Source organism: Panicum virgatum, chromosome 3N (genome assembly GCF_016808335.1).
Source record: "Panicum virgatum strain AP13 chromosome 3N, P.virgatum_v5, whole genome shotgun sequence".
NCBI classification, from domain to species: domain Eukaryota; kingdom Viridiplantae; phylum Streptophyta; class Magnoliopsida; order Poales; family Poaceae; genus Panicum; species Panicum virgatum.
In genome coordinates this window covers 21,789,799-21,804,788 of record NC_053147.1, presented here as the reverse complement: position 1 = coordinate 21,804,788, position 14,990 = coordinate 21,789,799, and the positions used below count along the sequence as shown (strand labels likewise).

The window sequence follows — 14,990 nt, the reverse complement described above, 5'->3', positions numbered from 1 at the left end:
TCAGCTAGACGCACCTTTGCAATAGTCTACTTAACATATGCAGAGTTCATGCATTATTTGCTCTCTCTATCCTCTTGTTTGTTGCCTTTACTCTCAGACTTGTAGCAGAGAGAACATATTTTTTGCAGAAAAAGCAGCACCTTTTTTTGGTTAAACATGTTATGACAGTACTGATTCATCTTAGCAGATTGTGTCAGCTTGTAACATGTCGAGGACATGGAAGTGTGTTTCCGCCTACCAAGATCATGCCTATCAAGTATGATGCTAAACTGAGCCGTTGCAAGTTTAGTGGACGCCCCAGCCTCTCACAAAGAGGTTGTGCTTGTGCATGGGACTATTAAACTCTGTCTTCTCTTTGCACGCTCTGAAAAGAGGGTGGCATTTCCTTAAAAAAAAAAGAGGGTGGCAGAACCGCGGTAAATAGCCGCGTTCGACGAGGTTGCTCTGGGTCACTCACGCGCCATGGATTGGATAGCGCTCGAAAGCTTTTCTTATCCGTTGCTATCGCCAGACGCGGCTTTCCACAGCTGTGTTCACGATGAACTTACTGGACTGGCTCTCTGAACATCGTTCTTTTCGAAAGGGAGACAGAGATGCAGGGTCCGTTTGTTTGGTGTAAGGAAAAAGATCCTCCATTTATTCTCACCTCAAGGCATAGATGCATATAGGTTGCAAATTTAGTAGCTAGCAGTGCTCCAGTCCATGAAACAGCAGAGCCCCTGAACATGGTTATTTTCTTCTTTTTTTATGGTAAACATGGTTATTTTCTAGTAAACCCTAAGGCGCGGTAGAACACTATTTCTTTATAAAATCACACTTATCTACGCCAAGTAGCATTAACCTATGACAGAGGACCTGCACGACTATAGAGTTTTTTTTTTTTTTTTTGCGGGTGCACGACTACAGAGTTGGTGTTCAGAAAAATCATTGACACCACACTTTCATCGAAATGACCAGGTGAAGAACTAATTTTTTTTTTTTGAAGAAACCAGGAGAAGAACTATCATCAGTTGGTTCTCAAGCCTCGCGCTACGAGTTTGCAGATGGCGGGTTGCCGGCACATCACATTCTGATTCCTCACGTAGAAACCCATTAGCAGCTTCGCATGCACGACCAAAAAAAAATATATAGAGCCGTGGCTTTCCCGAAAACTGGGCCCTGCCGGAATTCTACTCGGAGGCCACTAAACCAGCAGGCTTACATTTGCGGAATATACGAATCCAGCAAGGCCCGGGGTCCCGGGCCCACCTTACCCACACTGTCACTCAGGCAGGCACCCTTGGCCTCCTCCAACGCCCTATAAATTCAGCGACCACCTCTGCTCCGTTCCATCCAGCTCAAACCCACCTGATCTCTGAGCTCTCGAGCACCTTTGTGGCATTGACATTGCCGTCCTCCTGTGGAGGAGCTCGAGCTCTGTTGGTGAGCAGAGGGGAGGGCCGTTGCTGCGATCGCCATGGCGGGGCGCGGCGCGTTCGTGGAGAAGGCCAAGCCCTACATCGCCATGATCTCGCTGCAGTTCGGCTACGCCGGCATGAACGTGCTCACCAAGGTCTCGCTCAACCAGGGCATGAGCCACTACGTGCTCGTCGTCTACCGCCACGCCTTCGCCACGCTCTCCATCGCCCCGTTCGCCCTCATCCTCGAGAGGTAGCTTTCAGTTCGGTTCAGATCGTAGCTGGTCTGCATTTGGTCTGACGAATTGACACTGATCGATCACGATGCAACTCTGGGAAATGGCAGAAAGGTGAGGCCCAAGATGACGTGGTCCATCTTCTGGCAGATCTTCGTCCTTGCGATGCTCGGGTTAGTCGCGCTCTGCTCAGCTCTGCTCTGCTCTGCTCTGCTCGTGGATGCATCTCGATCGTGTAGCTAGCTGTTCGTGACACTGACACGTCGATCGATGCAGACCGGTGATCGACCAGAACTTCTACTACGCCGGGCTCAAGTTCACCGGCCCGACCTTCGCCTGCGCGATGAGCAACATCCTGCCGGCCATGACCTTCGTCATGGCGGTGATCTTCAGGTACGGTGCGCTTTCGGGACGAGACAAATGTTGTGTCTCAGTGTCTGTTGCAAGTCCATGGGAACAGCCAACTAACTGAAAACGGTTGCCGCATGCTATTTGGTCGTGACGGTGCAGGATGGAGAAGCTGGACATGAAGAAGGTGAGGTGCCAGGCCAAGGTCGCCGGGACGCTGGTGACGGTCGCCGGCGCGATGCTGATGACGCTCTACAAGGGCCCGCTCATGGAGCTGGCATGGACGAGGCACGCGCTGCCCGCCCACGCCGGCGGCGCGGAGGCCCCGGCTGCCGCCGCTGCGGCCATCGGCGGCAGGGAGTGGTTCCTCGGCTCGCTGTTCGTCATCATCGCCACCCTCGCCTGGGCGGCGCTCTTCATCCTGCAGACGCACACCATCAAGCAGTATCCGGCGCACCTGTCGCTCACCACGCTCGTCTGCTTCATCGGCACGCTGCAGGCCGCCGTGGTCACCTTCGTCATGGAGCGCCGCACCTCCGTCTGGACCATCGGCTTCGACATGAACCTCCTCGCCGCCGCCTACGCCGTAAGCATCCCCATCCTGTTCTCGATCGGAAGCGGCACGTCCGTGTCCGTCCTCTTCATGATCTCGATCTCCTCGATCTCTGACGACGATGGGTTCTTGCATTGGCATGTCTCTGTGTTCCCAGGGCATCGTGACGTCGAGCATCGCGTACTACGTGCAGGGCCTGGTGATCCAGAAGACCGGGCCGGTGTTCGCGTCGGCGTTCAGCCCGCTCATGATGATCATCGTCGCCGTCATGGGGTCCTTCATCCTCTCCGAGAAGATCTACCTCGGGGGCGTCCTCGGCGCCGTGCTCATCGTGGCCGGGCTCTACTCCGTCCTCTGGGGCAAGCACAAGGAGACGCAGGAGAAGGAGGCCGGCGCCAAGATGGCGCTGCCGACGGCATCGTCCAAGCAAGACGGAGCCAGCGGTGGGATTGCCGCCGGTGCCGGAGATGACGCGGAGTGCGACACGGGTAATGGCGTGAGGTCATCCTCCGGTGGACGTGGAGCTGCTGCTGGTAGCGCAGTTTGATGTACTCAGATTCCCAATAATTCGCCTCCGGCTGATGGCGGCGCCACGCCATCCAAGTGCTCAAGATTCTGAACTCTAAAATGTTCGTCTACGAAGAGCACACTAGGAAGGCGGCACTAGAGAAAGAAAGATAGTAGTAGCTGTTTGGAAATTGGAATGGAGTTTTTGGCAGGAATTTTGGGAGGAACTCTTCGGCCCGCTACAAAATTCCTGCATTCCAAACAAGCCGGTTTCGCAACGAACAGAAAAGCACGCGCCAACCTAAAACAAGCACCAAAAGCATGTCATTTTTGCGTTTGAGTTTACTGTCTTTGTTGGAGCAACTACACTACTGAACTGTACTAGTATTTCTACCCATCTTATAACTTGCCAAGTTGTAATAAGTACATGACTACATGACTGGGTGTGCATCGATCATACTATCAAGTCTCAAAAATACTTAATAATTTGGTTCCTGGTGTTCCACTGGCGACCTGGTCTCAGCTAGTCAGCTTTTGAGATAAACCTTGCGTTTGAAATGCGCGCATGCATCGGTTGGTGGAATCCTTGTTGCGACCAACTGGATACATCGCATGATATGGAGAACTTGGGTGCTGTGCTTTTGCAAGTACACTGGCAAAAGGTCCATCATCATGGAAAGTTCCTCTCATGAGAACCATATCACTGTTACTAGAATTACTGTACTGTATTCAGATGCACATATGCCGTCACCCTGTTTTTTCAACAAAAAAAAAATCGTTCCTGGTGGTCATAGATACAGACTCCACTAAGAATAATATAGTGTATACCACTTTACTGCCTTCTGGAGTTTCTGGTAACTAGACCTATCATTTTACATCACAAAGCTCAGAGCAATTACTAGGAAACACGAGAATTTTATAATAAATAAGTGTCACTTAAAACTTTGTCACAGATCTCTATTATTAGAATGGCAACCGTAGGTGATAATAAAATTGTATTTCTGTAAACGTGCATAATTTTCTTTAGACAAAAACAGTCCATACAATTTTCAAATTTATGGTCAATCGAAGTACGTGAAGATATCATCAGATGAATTTGAAAAGTTTGGAGAATATAATATGATGCTTATTAAAATGAAAAGACAGAACATGCCTATACATCAACAGCTTTATGTTTGGGATTTTCAATCAACCAAACCGTGTAGGGACTAGGCAGGGGCGCCCCGGCTAAATCAGGGGCCAGTGCGAAATGCTAAGACGAGGCCCTAGTGGTCTAGTAAAATCAAACAATAGTAACAAGCAGCATAGTAATGTGATATTTCAAAAATTGTCGTACCTATTGTTCACTTGAAGAACTTTATTCTTTGGGCATTCTTTGAAATAAAATCTTCAACGATGCGCTCAGAATCAATCTTCTCCAGCATGTCACTTTCAAGTGCTATCATAGCCAAAACGTTGAGCCTTTCTTGTGTCATTGTAGAGCGCAAGTAGGACTTTAATACCTTCAATTTTGAAAAGCTTCATTCCGTTGATGCAACAGTCACAGGAATAGTCAACATAATTCTATATGCAATGCTTGCATTTGGAAAGCAATCATGTCGCTTCAAAAATTTCAGAATTTCAACTGGCCCCATATCATCTTTAGGAATGAAATCTTGAAGGAACTTCAACTCCACGTACAGTTCACTAGCAGCAATATCAGATTTTCCATCTTTTGTAAGGATAGCCTCAAGATTCTGACAAGATGATTTCAAGCTCTTAGCATCCAATGATTTCAATGCTTCAGAAGTAAATAAGAAACCAAAATTTTTCTGGTAACTTTGATAATGTTCAAATCTTCTTGTAAGTGAGGCAATAGCCTGATCAACAATAGGAATGAAATAGCTGATTCTAAATGATTCTTCGGCAGACTGTGTGGCCAAATTTGTGTCATCGGAGGTCTCATCAAATTGTCTTTTTCTTTTAATTACTCGTTTCTTACGAAATGTTGTTCCAATATCCATCTCAAGTGCAAATCCTTTGGTTGTCTCTAGTGCCTCCAAGAAACCAGTTTCCCTGTAGTTTTTGAAGAAAAAAAATCAACCCTTCCACTTTCTCAATAGCAATATCGATAAGCATATCCTTTGCTTGCAAATGTTTGCTCACTAAATTAACAGCATACAATATATCATACCAAATGACTATTGCCACTATAAATTCAAACTCTCCAAGAATATTTATCCTCCTATAAATGACTATTGCCACTATAAACCTCCTAGAATATCTATCCTTGGGACCTTTCTTAATGGATAAATCTCTTTTAGGACCTTTTTTTTTGCTAAAATATCAACCTGCCTAGGATCAAGGGAATCCCAGTACCTTGGATCAAATATGTCAGGCGAAAAAGAAGTATCCACATTGCCATCATGAGACGAACTATCCAATTCCAAGTTAACATCAGTGCTAGTGCCATCCATGTTATCACCATTATTAGGAACTTCCTCAATGTTTTCTATCTCTATCTCATCTGTAGGAACAATATTTTCTACTTGTGTCTCACCATCATTTGGTTCATTGGCATTGGGAACACTAGTATTTTGTGTACTGCCCTGCCCCTGATTACCGGGGTGAGAAACTTGTGGTTCTTTCCTAATAAACCTTTCCATTGCCCCTTTCTGAGATTCAATTAGTTCATCTATTCTTTGTTTCTTTTTACGCTTTTGATAGCCAGAATCATATTTCCTATGCTGTTTTGCCGACGACATGACTTGCATTTGCAATGGAAAGAATAAAGTTAATAGATGTATTTTAATCAACACAAATGATGAAAGAAAAAAATAACACAAAATTAAGTCTTACTCTTTGGCCTAGCCTTCTGCCTTCACGAGTGCCCCTGAGTGCAATTGCAATTTGCAAGTGACCATTGACCAGGCGTCCAGACGTGGGGCGATGGTGGCAATTGCCAATTGAAATTGGATGGGCGAGGGCGTCCTGTTCCAGTGCTCCATGCCGAGTCGCCGATGCCGCGTGGGGGGTGGGCGCGTGGCCGTCCGCCGTCCACGATGCCCTCGTGCGGCGCGGCGTGCGCGAGAGAGGAACGGGATTACGGGAAGACGAAGCGATGGTCTGGGACTCTGGGGTTTAGCCTCGCGAGTCGCGATTGACGATTGGGCGTCGAGGGGAATTGGAAGGCCGGGCAATGAGCCGATCGGTTCAACTTCTGAAAGTTGGGCTTTGTTTTTGGTAGAAAATGGGCTGCAAACTCATGAAATTGAAGCCTCTTATACTATTATATACTAAGATACACTTCATATTTTGGGGCCCTTCCAATTCGGGGGGCCTGTGCAATCGCACGGGCCGCACGGGCCCAAGGACGCCCCTGGGACTAGGGACTATAAGCTGGTAAGGCTAAATAATAATATAATGTTTCTTCTCAACAATATTTTCCAGTAACCAATTAAACAGCTTGTGTCCCTGTTTCAATCCTCCGAGGTTATTATAAGCTGCAATTGCTAGGGAGGCAACTTTTAGCTTTTCTATAAGCTGGGTGCATGGTTGGATAGTTGAGAGGGGAGTGGATCAACCTGGCTCTAAATTGGGCTACTTGGATCAGCTAGAGCTTCATTTTTTTAGCCTTAGCTAATCTAAACAGCGCCTCACTATCCTTAAAAGACGGTCGACTTTGTGCCATTCAATCTGTAAGAGAGCATATATAAGCTTAGCTTTTTCCTCGGCAACTAAAATAAGGTAAAAATAAACCAATATATAGACATATGCCAATTTTTAGTACCTTCATCAGGATAAAAACTTTCCGTACCGTTATCCGATCCCTGGGTTACTTCTCTAACAACACGCATCCGAGATCTTCTTTTGGTTACAGATGCATCGTCAGAAGTTTCTGGTGATCCCCTTTACTGGATAGACATCCTGCTCCAAATTAAAATTCTAGACTCACAACACGAGATCGTCGTCAGAAAGTTACTACTCATGCTCGTTTCGAGCTGAGTGGAATACCAAAATGCGCACCAAACTCCATGATGAGACGGAGATCGCCGGCAAGTTGTTCGCTTGTTGGCACCACCTTGTGGAGGAGAGATCATATAAGCACTAGCCCTCTGGCTGATAAACTATCAGGGCCTGTTGATAAACAAAACCAATCAGGAAACAACTTTAGCAGAAGAAGCACAGCCACTTGTCCACTCATCGCCATTGCTGATGCCGAGGGAACCTGATGGTGCGGGAGCATTTCTCCGCGTAAACCGTCCAGGTGCGCACCCCACATCCGCCTGTCGATCGACCGAGGAAGCCTGCAGCCTCCTTCTCGATCGATTTTCTCCTTTACACGTCGAACCCGCTTGCGCTTACCTGACACTTGCAGCAACTCGCAACGGCGCTTTACATCAGTGGCCGGCCTAACCAGTCTCCAGCTACCAGCTGCAACAAGTAGACACACACACACACAGGTCACTGAAACTCTGAATCAATCGAGCTCAAGCCTGATGGACGAGGACGTGCGAACGAAGAACGTCGCCCTCGCGCGCACGCTAGGCGCAGCGCGCGAGTACCGAACTACTGATCGATCGAGCACCATCATTACCGGCCGCCCGATCGTGTCCTGGAAAAAGAAGCACGTATGCTTACCATTGATCGACGTCGACGCCGACCGACGACGACGGCGGCGGCAAGTTGCTGCTTATTCAGGCCTCCCTACTCACACAGCACTGATCACGTATTGGCATCGAGCTAGGTCACAGCTAGCTGAGCCTGCACGCCTTTTTGCCTAAAATAAGCGGGGCGTGGTGGGATGGGAATGAGATGCCGGCGCAACAAGGCGCCGGATTGATTTGTCCTCCCTGCGTGGCTTCGGCGGATCGGATCGGTAAGGGCCAGTAAGAACTAAGAAGGCCGGCCATGGCCAATGGTGGTGAGCAATCGTGGAGTGCAAGGAATCTGCAGAAGGGTCGGCGCGTGATGTCATTCCGGGGCTTGGGTTGGGCAAAGATGAAGGTGAAGTGTTGGTTTGGAAAGTAAAGCTGGGGGACATTGCTGTTGCTAGCTTTTGCCTTCGTGCATGATGGTTGCATCTCCAGACGTTTAACTCCCAGGACCTTGTTGTTCGGTTCCGGTCCATGTGTGCGGCCCAGCTCCAGCTCCATCTTCTGATCAATGATTGGACTGAGAGAGTAGTGTCTGGGTTGTTCAGGGAACTTGAGAGTTCATCAGTTCTTGCACACCACCAAAACTCGAAGAGAAAGGTTTGGCTCAGCCAGTGGTGAAGGTTAGAGTTGGAAAAGGAGTTGGGTAATCTCTGCTATAGCTTTTTATAACGATATGTTAAAAAAAATTAACTTTACCACTCGACGAATAAAGATAGGCTAGATACTGCAGGTGCACTCAACTAAAGCTAGTCTCAGTAGGGAGTATCATCGGACGGTTATAAGACTGTGAATTATGTAATTGAGTCGGAGGAGTGTCATGGAGATGATACTCCTCTCACATCCCATAACACTCTACCTTCTTTTTTTTCTGTTATGTCAGCAAATTTAATATTCATAATACTTCCATGATACTTCCACTACTGACCTAACATTTCAGTCTATGCCTAAATGATTTGGATCTGGCCGTCTGGCTTGTGGCTAACCAGTAGCCACCGACTAAATTGTCATTATTACTCACATAAAAACACCATCAAGTCTTCAGCTAACTTAGGTAAGAGGGAATTTGAAAGCGATCGGGTGCTCTAGCCTAAGAGGGGGAGGGGGTTTTCGGGCACTATTAAAACCTTAACCTATGGCTCCAACTAGTTTGCACAAAACTTAAACTAAAACAAACTATCTAGATGTGCAACTACAGTTCACCTTAGTGTAAAACCCTCATCCCAAAAGAGTTTTGCAATCTATAGCCAATCCTAGCAAGATACTACACTAAGAAAGTAAAGGCACACAAGTTGCAATATGAAACGCGGAAGCTTAAATAGAGGGATGAGAGGAAGCGAACTCTCGACACGAGGATTTATTCCGTGGTTCGGATTGCCACAAAGGTGCCCCTACGTCCACGTTGTTGAAGCACCCACTAAGAGTATCGCTTTCCGGCAATCAAGTCTCTCCCGTGAACACAATCACGGTCACCTTGATCCCGATCTTCACTAAGGGAGATTGCCCACGAAGGAGGGGTCTCCGTCCCCCGCACAAAGTTGTCGACGCCGCTTCACACCAAGCCGGAGGGTCGTTGACGTGCCGACGAGCCACCAAGGCTCCAAGGATGCCGGCGCACCGAGATACACTTTTGGTTCACACTAGAACCAGCCACAAGGATCTAAACCTTGCTTGTACACTCACTCAAGAGCTAACCTTGCACTAACTCACAAAGCTTGTGCTAAGGACTAAGGATTTGATCTTTCTGCCCTTGGATGGCTTGGAGGTGTTCTTGGATATGTATGAGATGTCTTGGGACTCCAGCAAGCTTCAAATGGCCGGGGTGAGGCGTATATATAGGCCACCAAGTCTTGTAGCCGTTGCTCCAACGGCCAGCAGAAAACAGCATACCATCGGATGAACCGATGCCTCTGCCTGGGGTGGCGTCGGTTCATCCGGTCACTCTCAGACCCGAAGTAGCCGTTGAGCTTCTGACGCACTGTCTGCGACACCACCGGTTTAACCGATGACTGTGTGTCGGTTAAACCGGTCACTCACAGCACTCAACTAGCCGTTGGCCTCTTTCTCTCCTGCTGACGTCATTACACCAGTGCTATGCTCCGATGCATCACCGATTCAACCGGTGCTGAAGACTTGGCTCCTGCGCGCTTGACATCGTCTCTGGAATATAGTACTTTGAATGCACCGATGCTTCTCATGACGCCGTCGGTTCATCCGGTGCTTCACTTCTTTCTTCACTTGATCTTCAGAGGCGCACAGACTTGTGACAAAGCCAGGGCGTCGGTTCTTCCAACAACCATCGGATGCACCGATGCTATGGGCATCGGTTCTTCCGGTGCTACTGATTTCAGTAGAACTCGTCCAATTCAACGTTTATTTGAGTTCTTTCTTTGTGTTTTGCTTTGCATGGTCTTTTTACTTCATCTCTGGAATCTAGAAATGTTCACTTAACAAAACCATTATTCTCATTGATTGCATTGTCATATGATCACCAAAATCACTTGAAATGACATAAATGGTGTCATGTTCGTTACAGAATTGTTTGAAAACGTATCAAATGTCCATGTCCCAAGGATAATAAATTTCCACGTCTCCTGTATCTCAGTGCCTGGAAATTTGAAATAGATCAGGCAACAAGTATGAACGCGGCGGTGCACTATGTGACATCCACAATCGAGTTCTTCTTTAGGGAAACTTATTAGGGTTTTGGGCAATTGAGGGTAAGAAGAGAATTGTCACGCCCCAAACACAAACTTGGAGATGGCAGCCGCCGTACACTTATGAACCTTTGAAGTTCATAAGTGTACTAGGCAAAGTGGAACACTAATTTTTGTCTCAAAATGAAGAATATTCATACTTTATTGATGTTTACAAGCATTCAAAATTACATTGGTGTGTACTGCGTGAAAAGATTATTGTGAAATAAACTAAACTACTGCTACAATTACTCCTGGTCGTCACTCCCCATCCCAGCAAAATCTCCTCCTTCATTCAGTTCTGTGCACATCAGTCAAGCAAACAAGCAATGAGTATGTTTCATACTCGGCAAGTAAATTTAGTTTTTTACGAAGAGTCCCTGCTTACCATAGGAGTATAAACATTATCAGATATCTAGAAAGTTATTCAATGAGGAAAGCTTTTAGTGGACCTCTGCAGAGAATTATTTATTTAACCGCCATAATCCCACCAATTTGGTAGTACCCCATCTCTGAGAAACCAACTCCAGATTCCTTACTTGAGCGAGGCTTGCCCATCTCACCCTGATACCGGACTTACCGCATATCGCAATTTCAAGAACCGGCTGTCCCAGGGTAAGTACTGCCATGTTCGTTTCCCAATTTATGATGATTAGCATCCATTCATCAGATGATATATCATTATGTTTTCAAGTTCAACATTCAACAAGCTACTGATATGCACAGCTTGCCTGGTTAATTCAGGGGAGTTCTTCCTTCCAATCCTCGAGGTCAATAGTACCTAACATATTGATAAGTTCTTAATAAATTTTACACTATCATTTAGGCACAAATCATCAGCTGATCATGTTTTCATTAATCGGCCACAAATTGAGTAATATTCAGGCCAGTCCTATACACATATAGGTGTCAGTTCAGTCAGGCATCCTCGTGTGAATTGTTTAATTTGGAGTCAACTTATATCATGATTGTTTCCATGTAAACATGATTATCTATTATTAGTAAGATTACACATGTGTTCCTCAAACTGTTTAGTCACATTAGAGAGTTCTGAACCAATGCATGTAAGCATACTGTAAAACATTTCTTTAAAATACTAACATTTTTCTAGCAGAAAATGGGTCCGGCAGCAGTGACCACATACATCTTTTCTTTAGTCAACAGTTTAGGTTACCAAGCAGGTGTGTTCTCGTATGACAAATCACTAGTTAAAGTGACAAGTATTAGAGGGAGCGTGCAGTTTAGTTTCAGACCTAGCTTATATTGTTACACGAAGCAAGACAGAGGCTATACACCAACAGGTACTAGTGCTAGCAGTAAAGATCATATACGGGGTCTGAGAGAACTAGCAGAAAACAGGGAGAAAAGAATAGAAATCAAGAGTAGTATGAAAGTAAATCTGCTAGAGGAGCATACCTTAGCAGCAAGGTCACTTCCAACTCTCTGATTTCTCTCGATCTCTCCCAACCCTACCGTGCTCTGTTTTTTTGGGAATAGTTTTGGTGCAGGTTGTGAGCGGAAGAGAGGGCTGCATAAATACACAATCTTAACCTGAGCTGGGTTAAATTCTACCCTAGTTCAGTTTTCTCATCTCTATCTGTAGGGATACGTGGGGGTTAAGGAAACCTGTAGGTGTCCAGGGTCTTTTTTTTATTGCTGTAGTCGTCATCTCTATCCAGGTCTTTCTTATCTCATTTCTTTCTCTTGATTTATTTTATTTCTTCTTCACAGCCCAGTGTACATTCTGTTGAACCCAGAGTTTGGATGTACTGTAGTTGTAACCTTTAGCAAGAATTTGTTATCTACTTTCTAGAATTACATAATAGTCCACTGGTTATACATATGCAATATTGTTTCTAGTTTCTTACAAGAATCCTCATGTTTATAGAGATTTTTTTTCTTGGAGGGGACAAGGGGGAGGTATGGCGATTTGGGTGGCTCAAGAGTGGGACAACGATGAGGTAGAAGACATCCACACATATAAGGGGATCTCCATATGAGAAGAGGAAGAGATCTAGATAGAGGCAATAGCCGCCGCCGAATTAGTACGCCAGGGGTTGTAGCTGATGGGTGGACGTGGGCACGTGGCCGCCGAGGGGGCGGGTGGGCAGGTGGAGGCCTAGGCAAGCATGACCTGGCCGTCGAGATCTTTAAGAAACAATCTGAACCGCTGAATTGGAACCTGATGGCAGAGGATATCTTTTTCAAAACACATGACAAGTGATAACTAGCAACTCCCACTTCTTACTGATACGCAACCTCTGAGCTCTCCAAATATTTGTGGCAGAGTAGACACTGTCAGCGTACTCCCTTCATTCACAAAAGAATGCAATTATGGGATCTATGCCGGTCAAACTAGTTCGAGTCTGACCAAATCTATAAAACCTATATAGTTGGTCCCCACTAAGAGCCATTTACTTTGATTTCTATGCAACCATGTTAAGCCACATCATTCTTTTTGTTTCAACCGTTAGATCATGGGTAGATAGATAAATCCTAGCCATACGTTGTGATTCACCATCCTCCGTTCCACTAACAGTCATTAATTGAAACGTTGCACTATCTCTCAGCAAAGAAATAGTTCATGTGAGAATCATTAGTATGGAGGCACTGAAATCATTAGCACATTCAATTACTGAGTTCTTTAGTGCTCACCTCATAAAAAACTGGTCTATTTGCATGCGTGCCTGCCCCCTTTTTTTTAAGTTTTTAAGGTGGCTTAGAAGACTAATGTCCATTTTGCATGTGTGTCTATCTGTTTTGCATACCTGCATGCATAATTTGAGTGGTTTGGTTTTGCATGCATTGGCCAAGGAGAGAATTTGCATGCATGCACATTAACTCTCACCTTGGTAACTGAGAATCTTGCCAGCATCTATTAAAATCACATATGCATGTATGCATATTAATATTCCACATCTTCTTGGTATATGTGTTTATCCTCATGGTGCCTAATAAAATGGCCTGGAGGGAGTGAAAGAATCGACACTAGGCCTAGAGGGGGTGAATAGGCCTGTTTAAAAAATCTCTGAAAAACTTGACAAAACTATTAGGTCCGGATGATCTGGCCCCTGGTCGGATGATCCGGTCATTCTCAGGTCCGGATGATCCGGCTATGGGTCGGATGATCCGACAGCAGGAGAGAATCTAACACGAGATTTGAAATTTACTTAGCTTTTGACAATTCCCTTTGAATGCAAAGTTGACAAATGAAGTAACTAGCCCTGTGAAACAGTTTAGCACAAGCGGAAAGCAACTAACAAGTAGATCAAGTTAAGATTAGCTCAAGAACAATAAATACAACAAAAATAAAATAGACACAAGATTTATCCCGAAGTTCACTCCACAAAAGAGCTACGTCTCCGTTGAGGTGCTCACAAAGAGCAGGGTTGCTCTTTAACCCTTTCCCTCACTCAATCAACCACTTAGGAGGATTGAGGTGCTCACTAGCAAGAGTCCACAAAGAACGGGTAATACAAACTTCCGGCGGCTCAAACCACAAAGGAATGGAAGCTCACCGGCACCTCTAACCGTCCAGGAGCAAAGCTCCAAGAGTAACAAACGCGAATCGACGAATCGAGGTTGCTTCAAATGTTTTTTGAGATGAACAAGTGCTAGCTCACGGAGTGCTCTCGAATCACACCTCGAATCTCACTTCAACTCAATCCCTAGGTGTTTTCTTACAAGAATCAAGCTTTAGGATGGAGAGAAGTGGAGGATTTAGTGCTTTTGAGTCGAAGTTGGTCGGGGAGAGAGAGAAATGAAGGAAGGGGGTGAAGGGGTATATATACTCCCACCCCCGAAAGTGACTGTTGTGTGTTTTCTGGTGGAGCCCGAATCATCCGGGGTGTGAATAGAATAGGCAAAACACACACTGAAATTCCCAGGTCCGGATCATCCGGTATAGTGCTGGATCATCCGACCTGGGCCACTCTGGACGCTCACAAGTAGGGATGCAAGCGGCAGTCCGCAAAACCCACATATAGGCTTAATTAAGTGGGTTGCCGCAATAACCCGCGAAAATTTAACCTATATGTGGGTTCGCGGGCTAGCCCACTTGCATCCCTACTCACAAGTCACCAGGTCCGGATCATCCGGCCCAGGGCCGGATCATCCGGACTTACTCCGAAAGTTCAGACACTGTGCGGCCGGATCATCCGGCCCAGGGCTGGATCATCCGACCCAGTGCAGGAACTTGTGTTGTGGTTGATTTTTGTGGGTGTTTTCTCTCAAGGATTGCATCTCATGTGAATCATTTTAACAACTAAAAAATCATGCGAATGCGTCCCCCTTGATAGTACGGTGAATCCTATACTCAAATTCAAACCGAAAATTAAAATTAAATCCCGATCGAATCCACCATACTCATTTTGAAATTGGGGAGCTTCCTTTCATCTTCTTCTTGAATTTCTCATTTTATTCCTGCACACACTTTCTTCAAAGCATCATATCCCCAAATTGTGATTGTCAAAAATCCCCCAAATCAATTAGGGGCCTAGATGCACTTTCAGGGAGTAATATGTTGCTCTTCGGATTCCATTCTAGACCGCTTGGCTTCTTCAGGCCCACCTATAAACTCCTCACCAGTGGTACCATCATGACGTAGGACAGACCAGAGC

General features: G+C 45.9%; 1 protein-coding gene and 1 long non-coding RNA gene across 3 annotated transcripts; one reads left to right on the top strand and one right to left on the bottom strand.

Moving 5' to 3' along the window:
* Positions 1 to 1,346: 1,346 nt before the first annotated feature.
* On the top strand, positions 1,347 to 3,527 carry LOC120665069 (WAT1-related protein At5g07050-like). Its single transcript, XM_039944497.1, has 5 exons — positions 1,347 to 1,650; positions 1,744 to 1,806; positions 1,910 to 2,026; positions 2,144 to 2,567; positions 2,692 to 3,527. Exons 1-5 carry the CDS (start codon positions 1,457 to 1,459, stop codon positions 3,079 to 3,081), a joined length of 1,188 nt encoding a protein of 395 aa, XP_039800431.1. The 5' UTR covers positions 1,347 to 1,456; the 3' UTR covers positions 3,082 to 3,527.
* A 6,989-nt stretch (positions 3,528 to 10,516) lies between these two features.
* Positions 10,517 to 12,034, bottom strand: LOC120665068. 2 transcript variants are annotated; one of them, XR_005671097.1, is made up of 3 exons: positions 11,788 to 12,019; positions 10,760 to 11,152; positions 10,517 to 10,672 (listed from the first exon to the last, which is right to left on the bottom strand). It is a non-coding gene; the product is annotated as an uncharacterized LOC120665068 (long non-coding RNA). The 2 variants fall into 2 exon arrangements; XR_005671096.1 differs by having other exon boundaries at positions 10,517 to 11,152; positions 11,788 to 12,034.
* Positions 12,035 to 14,990: the final 2,956 nt, after the last annotated feature.